Source organism: Wolffia australiana, chromosome 2 (assembly GCF_029677425.1).
Source record: "Wolffia australiana isolate 7733 chromosome 2, ASM2967742v1".
NCBI lineage: Eukaryota > Viridiplantae > Streptophyta > Magnoliopsida > Alismatales > Araceae > Wolffia > Wolffia australiana.
The window spans coordinates 14,939,016-14,947,980 of NC_135836.1; the positions used below are offsets into that span (position 1 = coordinate 14,939,016).

General features: G+C 44.1%; 2 protein-coding genes across 6 annotated transcripts; both read left to right on the forward strand.

The window, feature by feature from the left end:
• The first annotated feature begins 534 nt into the window (after nt 1–534).
• Nucleotides 535–3,964, forward strand: LOC144716952 (transcription initiation factor TFIID subunit 14b-like). Of its 5 annotated transcripts, XM_078592233.1 has the most exons (7): nt 1,079–1,154; nt 1,241–1,291; nt 1,860–1,948; nt 2,033–2,254; nt 2,932–3,116; nt 3,204–3,325; nt 3,711–3,964. In XM_078592233.1, exons 3-7 carry the CDS (start codon nt 1,884–1,886, stop codon nt 3,795–3,797), a joined length of 681 nt encoding a protein of 226 aa, XP_078448359.1. In that variant the 5' UTR covers nt 1,079–1,154; nt 1,241–1,291; nt 1,860–1,883; the 3' UTR covers nt 3,798–3,964. The 5 variants fall into 5 exon arrangements, with proteins under 5 accessions (XP_078448358.1, XP_078448357.1, XP_078448360.1 ...); XM_078592232.1 differs by lacking the exons at nt 1,079–1,154; nt 1,241–1,291 and adding an exon at nt 535–897 and having other exon boundaries at nt 3,210–3,325; XM_078592231.1 differs by lacking the exons at nt 1,079–1,154; nt 1,241–1,291 and adding an exon at nt 546–897.
• Nucleotides 3,965–6,614: 2,650 nt separating this feature from the next.
• Nucleotides 6,615–7,310, forward strand: LOC144716953 (auxin-responsive protein SAUR50-like). The gene has a single exon (XM_078592236.1). It carries the CDS (start codon nt 6,717–6,719, stop codon nt 7,035–7,037), a length of 321 nt encoding a protein of 106 aa, XP_078448362.1. The 5' UTR covers nt 6,615–6,716; the 3' UTR covers nt 7,038–7,310.
• The last annotated feature ends 1,655 nt before the right edge of the window (nt 7,311–8,965 follow it).

Below are 8,965 nucleotides of genomic sequence, written 5' to 3' on the forward strand. Positions count from 1 at the left end.
ATTTATGTTAATAATGCCAGGTGTTTTTAATATATATCCTACCTGGTTTAATCTATAAAGTTCAAAATTTCTGTTTTCTTCACTACGGCACAATAGCAACCGATGCCTGATATCATTATCCAATATCCAGATATCAGTAAAAATAGATACCGAAAATTTGATTTTCGGTATCCCGTACAGCATCCATCCCGATACCGTAATTCGATGTCAGTATCGGGATGGGCGATCCTTAGTCGTAACTAGGCTTTGACATTTTAGACCGCGGACCGGTCGAACTGGAGTGAACGGGGACCGAAGAAGACCGGACCAGAACTAGACCGAACTTCAGGTAAGCTTTAGGTCCATGCTAAAAACCACCGGACCAGACCCTGTCCCACGCACTACCCATCCCCCTCCCCATCATCCTTCCCTTCACCCGCCCCAAGCACTCGTCGCTGCTGCTCCACGCGCACAACGCCTCCGTACGGGACCGCACTATGACCGAACAAGACCAGACCGGAATGGGACCGAACTTCAATTAAGGTTTAGGTCCATGCCAGAAACCAGACCGGACCCGGACCGTCAAACACTAGTTATAGGGAATTAGTTTCCTTCTTCCAGATTAATCTATCATTAATGTGCCTGGACCCGAACCACGAAGGCACGATCTAGTAGAGTTCCCGCAGTTTTTTGTGCCTCGAGTAGAGCAAGAATTGGACGAAAGCGGGAGAAATCATTCTTCTACCTCGTCAAATCGTTCCCACGACTTGCGAGATGCCGAATACCAGCTTCGGTAGGAAACAGGGACCCGGTTCGGGTAACCTAGCAGGGAGTGGCGATCAGTCGGACGGAGGTTCGAGTCAGAAATCGCAGCAACGGGCTAAGCTCTCAAGGGTTCCTGACGAGATCGACAAAAAGGTGCGGTACGTTCGTTCACTGAGAGCTGTATTGCGGACTGCCTCCATGAGTGTAGCGTGTGTAGCGCGCTTAATTGTTCTTTTTACCAATTTGAATTTTGAATTTGGTTGATCCGAACCCCTCTGATTTTGTTAATGTCCCAGGAAACACGATCCATTGTCCAGAAAATTTATTGGCAATTAGAAAACCTGATAAAGCCCGGGGTCTCCTGAAACAACTCACTACAAAATTAGATCATCCTCAAGATCGCGTTGTTTGTATGTTGTGGCTTCCCAAGATCCGTAAGAATACCTGCAAGTCGGAGTTTTAATCAATTTTTTGACGCCTTTTGTAAATAATGCAGGCATAAAAAGAGTATGATGGCCAACAATTTGTTACCCAATGCTTCAATAGGGTGAGAACTGTGTCAGCAGTCCAACTACTGTTCTCGAATGTGACAGATTTACCAAATGATCCTGGATAAATTTCTTTACCTGGTTTCTGCATGTAATAAAGCAACGCAAATGCATGGTGTATTGACTCTTTCCAGAAGGGAAATGACATCAGTATTCTTAAACAGTGATACACTTCTCAGTGTATGAAGACATGAATAATTAGAATCAGTGTTTTTAAATAGCGATACACTTCTGAGTGTATGAAGACATGAATAATTAGAATCAGTGCTCTTAAACAGTGATACACTTCTGAGAGTATGAAGACATGAATAATTAGAATCAATGCTCTTAAACAATGATACACTTCTGAGAGTATGAAGACATGAATAATTAGAATCAGTGCTCTTAAACAGTGATACAGTTCTGAGTGTATGAAGAAATATTAATAATTCATCAATGCATGTTTGATAACTCGCCAACTATTGATCATTTCTGTCTTTTCCGGCATTTTTTTAAGAAAAGTTCAGAGCAAACCACCAGTATTTGACAATCCTTTTATTTTTTCCTTCATTTTCTTTTACCTGACAGAGCCAGAACAAGAGGCTCAAGGACATGGAGGTCAGCATTCCTATAGTGTATGGAACCATGTCTTTCTGGCTAGGGAAGAAGGCTACTGAGTAAGTGACTGATACATTTATCTTATTTCCTTCCAAGACATGAATCTAGAACACGGTTACAGCATTTCAGATGCTCTGTGTCAGATATAATTCCCACAAATGGACTGTGTATGTTCGAGGAGCAACAAACGAAGACCTCAGTTTGGTGATAAAGCGTGCCGTTTTTCAGTTGCATCCAAGTTTCGACAATCCTAAGAGAGTCGTGGAGTCTGCTCCTTTTGAAGTGTCAGAGTCTGGGTGGGGCGAATTTGAGATTGCCATCAGTCTTTTCTTCCATAATGATGTTTGCGACCGGCAGTTGGATCTGTAAGTCAATCTGTCACCACTTTTTATCACTTTCTGGCTTTACATGCTGGTATTCAGACGATAATGAATTGATCATGGTCGTAATCATTATCATCATCATCATCCACTTTTGGTACGAGTTGATGTAATATTTTCCGTCGGATCATTCAGATGTGTGATGAAAATGATGATGATTTGGCATCAGATCAATCAGATGTGGTATTACCATCCTGGACGCGAACCCTACTTCACATTAATTAGTATGATGATGATTTGGCTGTCTGATGACGGTTAGTCATTGCGTTCCTGAATGTCATATCCTGCTTTACATTAACATGTATGATCGTTGTAATGAAAACTTTAAAATGTATGATGATGACTCGGCAACAGTATCATCCTGTAGTCATTGTCATCTTGGAGGGCAACCCTAACTTGACAGTTAAATTATGATGGTGTTTCAGATGTGTGACAGGATTCGTCGTAGTCTACTTGCCATCGTCATCCTCGATGCTTAATTCAAAAAAAAAAAAAAATCGTCATCCTCAATGCTGAATCCTACTTTACATTCACAAGTATCTTGATGATTCGGACGTATGATAATGATTATTGTCATCATCATTTTTTATGTCGAAGCCTACTTTGCAGTGATAAGATTTACTGACTTTGCTGGATTATTGTGCGATTTTCAATAATTTCAGGTACCACCAGCTTAAGTTGTATCCTGAGGAGGAATCTGGACCGCAGTCGACCAAAAAACCTGTCGTGGTGGAAACATATGATGAGATTGTTTTTTCTGATCCACTTGAGTCTTTTTTCGCAAGAATCCAGAATTCTCCTGTTGCCATTGTGCCCCGCCTTCCCCCTGGGACTACTTTGCCCCACGGTAAATTTGTTTTCTTATAGGTTTGGACCTCCCTCCAGGTATATTTTTTCAAATCACTACAAATAGATTTATCTTGGTTTTTTTTAGCTCCAGTTGAAAATTCTGGTGAAAATAAAAGAGACTACACGAAGGATCATCCTTTGAGTCAGTGGTTCATGAACTTTTCTGAAGCAGATGAGCTGTTGAAACTTGCTGCGGCACGTCAACAGGTCAGTCTAGTACAAACTTAAATAATTTTTCTATCTCTGAGGGCATTAATATAGTTTAATTGTTAATACTCATCGCATAAAATAGCTGGCAATTTTTTCCTGCGCAACCTTTGGGATAAATGCCAGTGTGGCAAAATCCTCCGCAATGATTCCCTATTTGTCTTATTTTTTCAAGCGCCGTATTCATGATAAGGACATTACACGTGCACGGATCCGTGCGACATCAAGTCCCAAAAAACAAATTTTCCTGACTTTTATGAATCAAAGATTTTTCAGAGTTACCTCTTATGGAAATTCCCATGAAACCCGTGAAACTGATGTCAGCCAGGAAATAGTAAAAAAATATTTACACATTTGATTTAAAATATTTTGCCGACTTTTACAGGTTCAAGCTCATATTGTTAAGTTGAAGCGGCAACTGACCATGATTGATGGCCCTTCCCCACAGATTAAGGCACCATCTGGTCCGTAGGATGCGCCCGATTTCTTGTTTTCTTTTCTAAAACAAAATCCCTCTTTTTTTTACGGCTCAAATTAATCCAGGATTGGGGGCCATCTATTTATGGATTCAGACAAAGAAATCTGTAGTCTGGGAAACTATCCATGAAGAAATTTCTATCCCTGTTGAATTTGGCCGCGTATGCTTCTTCTGTTGGTTCTTTTCACTCGCAACAGAGCGAGATATGTCGAGAGAGGTAGAGAGAGAAAGAGTACGAGAGAGAGAGAGAAAAAGAAAGAGATAAAGAGAGTGAGGGAGGAACAAAGAGAGAGAAAGGAACAGAGAGAGATAAAGAGAGTGAGAGGGAGGAACAAAGAGAGAGAAAGAAACAACGAGAGAGATAAACAGAGTGAGAGGGAGGAACAAAGAGAGAGATAAACAGAGTGAGAGGGAGGAACAAAGAGAGAGAAACAAAGAGAGAGAAACAGAGAAAGGAACAAAGAGAGAGAGATAAACAGCGAGAGAGGGAGGAACAAAGAGAGAGAGATAAACAGCGAGAGAGGGAGGAACAAAGAGAGAAATATAGAAAAAGAGAAATAGAGAGAAATGTGGAAAAAGAGAAATAGAGAGAAATATAGAAAAAGAGAGCGAGAGAGATACAAAGAGAAATAGGAGAGAAATATAGAAAGAGAGAAATATGCAAAGAGAGAAATAGAGAGAGAAAATATACAAAGAGAGAAATATACCAAAGGCAGAATTAGAGAGAGAAAAGTATACAAGGAGAGAAAGATACAAAGAGAGAAATAGAGAGATAAAAATATACAAAGAGATAAATAGAGAGAAAAATATAGAAAGAGAGAAATCTAGAAAGAGAGAAATAGAGAGAGAAAATATACAAAGAGAGAAATATACCAAAGGCAGAATTAGAGAGAGAAAAATATACAAGGAGAGAAAGATACAAAGAGAGAAATAGAGAGATAAAAATATACAAAGAGATAAATAGAGAGAAAAATATACAAAGAGAGAAATCTAGAAAGAGAGAAATAGAGAGTAAAATATACAAATAGAGAAATAGAGAGAGAGAAATCTAGAAAGAGAGAAATAGAGAGAGTAAAATATGCAAATAGAGAAATAGAGAGAGAGAAATCTAGAAAGAGAGAAATAGAGAGAGTAAAATATGCAAATAGAGAAATAGAGAGAGAAATCTAGAAAGAGAGAAATAGAGAGAGTAAAATATACAAATAGAGGAATAGAGAGAGAAATCTAGAAAGAGAGAAATAGAGAGAGTAAAATATACAAATAGAGGAATAGAGAGAGAAATCTAGAAAGAGAGAAATAGAGAGAAATCTAGAAATAGAGAGAAATCTGGAAAGAGAGAGAGAGAGAGAGAGAGAGAGAGAGAGAGAAAGAGAATATAGAAAGAGAGAAATAGAGAGAGAGAGAGATAGGGAGAGCGTTTTGGGAGGTGATGTCCATGGGCCCAGATTCCTACGTCTTCAGCGTTGAGCCTGACTTCGGGTAACATGGCCTTCATGTGCCCCAACAAAGGCCGAAGCCCAGTTGCCAATTGTCATCCTCACTCTTCAACCCACCTTCCTCTCTCTCTCCCTCTCTCTCTCTCTCTCCCTCTCTCTCTCTCTCTCTCTCTCTCTCTCTCTCTCTCTCTCTCCATGTATTTACAGACTTTACGGGGTATATATTTATATATTTGGAGTGCCCGCGATGGGCTCTCCAATGATACGCTAGTGCAATCCAGAAAAGAACTCCTTTCTTGTCCTCGAAGGGAGAGCGCATTTTCCTCAACATGTCCATCTCCTCCCTGTGCATGGCGCACCGCCGCTTGTTCCCTGCCACACTCACCCTTCAATCTCCCTCTCTCTCTCTCTCTCTCTCCCTCTCTCTCTCTCTCTCTCTCTCTCTCTCTCTCTCTCTCTCTCGCTCTCTCTCCCCTCCTCTCTCTCTCTCTTATTTTATCCACTTACATTCCAAAGCTTTGGATCATGCGGAAATATCTTCTGTTCCTCTCCTCCCCGCTCGTGACTGCTGCATTATTCACTCTATCCAGAGAAGTATCTCGCCATCCATCTCTCTACACCCGGCGACATGGGCAGCAGAGAGAGATGAACATGCTCACAAGCGCAACAGTCTGGAGAGGCGAACTGTGACGGAGTATATGGTGGCGTCTTCCGACAGAGAATCTCCTCGAGAACAAGGGAAAGTTTCTCTCCTGCCCTGCAAGAACCCTCTGAAGATGCTTTGACCCTCCATGTGCCTGCGGGTAAACTAGAGAGAGAGAGAGAGAGAGAGAGAGAGAGAGAGAGAGAAAGAGAGAGAGATTGAGGGAGAAGGGAGAAGAAAGGAGAGGGGAATAGTCGAAGATAGGGGAATCCCGCGAGGGGGAAACTCGAGAAATTGACTATAAAGATAGCATTTTTAATGAAATTTGGAGAAAAAACGCAAGAATTAGATATGGGTGCATCAAAATCTGGGGTTCTGGGAGATCTGCGATTGTGGGCTATGATGGCGCAAAGCAATGGAGTTTGTAACAGTTCCGCTGCGGCGACGGCAATAGATATTTGGTGGGCAAACGTAGAGAGCCCACCAGAGAGAGAACCAGTGGCACACATTAAGAGATAGAGAGAGATCGGGGAGGAGAGGGCCCTTCTTTGTCTGTGGACCCATTTTCACAGGAGGTAGCTTACGCTTCAGAGGACCCATGTCCCATGGCCCTACCACATGACTCTGAACATATTGCACCTCTCTCTCTATTCTCTCTCTATCTATCTCTCTCTCTCTCTCTGTTTCTCTGTCTGGGAATCCGCTCGTTGTCCTTCGATAAATACAGCCCCCCTCCTCCAGACGCTCACATCTCGGGTAGTTTTTTTCTATCATAGTGACGGCCCTCTCGTTACCCGCCATCGCAGTTAGAGGAAGAAGAAAGAGAAAGGGGCGATGGCGGTGAAGAAGTCGAACAAGCTTGCGCAGGCGGCGGTGCTGAAGCAGATCTTGAAGAGGTGCTCCAGCCTGGGAAGGAAGCAGGGAGGGGGATATGATGAAGAGAGCCTTCCTCTGGACGTCCCCAAGGGGCATTTCGCCGTCTACGTGGGCGAGAATCGCAGTAGATTTATCGTGCCTATCTCCATTTTAACCCACCCAGAGTTTCAAAGCCTTCTCCGACGCGCTGAAGAGGAGTTCGGCTTCGACCACGAGATGGGTCTCACTCTCCCTTGTGATGAGGTCGTCTTCCGCTCTCTCACCTCCATGATTCGATGACACTCGAACATGAAGAAGAAATGGAAGAGAGAGAGGGAGAGGAATAAGGAGAAGGAAACGAGGAGAAAGTTGCGGCGAAGCGAGGAAGAAGGAGACGGCCTGAAGGCCTCTCATCGCCCGTGTTCTTCCCCACTTCTCCCGATTATCAAACCCATCTGTCTGGAGCCATTTGTAATCTGGCGGCCTCGGGATCGTCTCGCGGTCTGGATATGTACATTGCGAGCGGCGTTCAATTCGCGCCCTCTTCCAAAATTGATTGATTATTTGCTGTCTTCTCGTGTTTTCCCCGTTCCGTCTACTCATGCTTCTTTCTATCCCCCTTCCCCCACCTCCGTTTTTCTGCTCTCTCCCTCCCTCTCCCTCCCTCTCCCTCTCTCTCTTCCATCTCTTTCTCGCCCTCTCTCTCTCCCTCCCTCTCTCCCTCTCCCTCCCTATCTCTCTCTCTCTCTCCCTCTCTCTCTCCCTCTTTTTCTCGCTCTCTCTCTCCTCTCTCGCTCTGTCTCTCTTTCGCTCTCTCTCCTTCTCTCTCGCTCTCTCTCTATCTCTTTCGCTCTCTCTCTCCTTCTCTCTGGCTCTCTCTCTATCTCTTTCGCTCTCTCTCTCTTTCTCTCTCGCTCTCTCTTTCTCCATCTCGCTCGCCCTCTCCCTATCTCTTTCGCTCTCCCTCTCCCCTTCTCTTTCGCTCTCCCTCTCCCCTTCTCTTTCGCTCTCCCTCTCCCCTTCTCTTTCGCTCTCTCTCCATCTCTTTCTCTCTCGCTCTCTCTCTATATCTCTGTCCTTCTCCATTAAAGATAGTAAATCGAGAAGCGCTGGAAATTTTGACACGAAGATCTGTTTCAGTGGCGCGGCCCCTACCTGCGAAATACAGAGACAAAGAGAGGAAGGGAGAGATAGATAGTCAGAGAGACAGAGAGGGAGAGAGGGAGGGAGGGAGGGAGGGAGGGAGGGATAGAGAGGGGGGGAAGAGAGAGAGAGAGAGAGAAACTCTAGCAATTTTAGGTATGTATCTTTAATGAAACCCATATTCCGGGAGATCGTTGTATTCGCCGGTGGCGACCGGACTCCTCCTGACGGTTAATCTTCTACTAATTTCGGCAAAATCGCTTCTTAAAACCTTGAAATACAAGCCCTTCGAAGTTGTTTCATCTCTTCATGTTCTCCCTAGTTATGGGATTAGGGGACCCATCGTAGCCATTGAATGCATACGGCCGTCCTTTTGATTATCGGGCCAAGGGATTAAGTCAACGACTTTCGTACACAATCATGCACGGCCATTTGCAATAATCTCCTGATTGGTCGCCCTCAATCAAGGATGAAAGAGAGACATTACCTCCTCCTCCTGTTTCTCTCTCTCTCTAGATCTCGATCTGGTTCTCTCAGGGTCGGAGAAAGCGAAAGCAGACAATAGAGGAGGCCAGGGAAGTAAGGGGGCCCGGTTGGACTGCGGACGGTACGGCGTGGCTTGCAGTCTTCGTCTTTTTCGTCGTCGTGGTCTCTCCTTTAGGACCCGCCAAACCGGCAGGCGATCTTCTTTGATTGCGTATAACCAATAAGAGTTTAAAGTATGATCGAAGGAAGAACAAAGAAGGAAAGTAGCGAAGGCCTATCACGGTAGGACGGCCGGCCCACTTCCGCCGAAGAAGCTTCTTCTTCTTCCTTCCTTTTGAGTGTCTTTCCTGCTTCTGCGCCGAGTGCGTAGAAAGAGAAGCAGGAGAAGAGAGAGAAGGCGAGAGATGTGGCACCTAACTTCTTTTCCTCTCTCGCGTCTCTGCTACGCCATAAACGTAGATCGACGAGCCCACGGATAGACCGAAAGAGAGAGAGAGAGTGTTTGTGTGTTTGTGCGTAAGAGGGAGTGTGTGTTTCTGAGAGAGAGACTGGGAGAAGCGTCATAAGTACGTGTTTGTGAGAGAGGGAGAAAGAGAGAG

Excerpts from the sequence above, each read along its gene's own strand:
- LOC144716952 (XM_078592231.1), top strand. The coding sequence starts at position 754 with ATGCCGAATACCAGCTTCGGTAGGAAACAGGGACCCGGTTCGGGTAAC. Across the intron at positions 1,949-2,032 it reads CTAGGGAAGAAGGCTACTGA|ATATAATTCCCACAAATGGA; the intron begins GTAAGTGACTGA and ends GCTCTGTGTCAG. Across the intron at positions 2,255-2,931 it reads TGCGACCGGCAGTTGGATCT|GTACCACCAGCTTAAGTTGT; the intron begins GTAAGTCAATCT and ends CAATAATTTCAG.
- LOC144716953 (XM_078592236.1), top strand. The coding sequence starts at position 6,717 with ATGGCGGTGAAGAAGTCGAACAAGCTTGCGCAGGCGGCGGTGCTGAAG.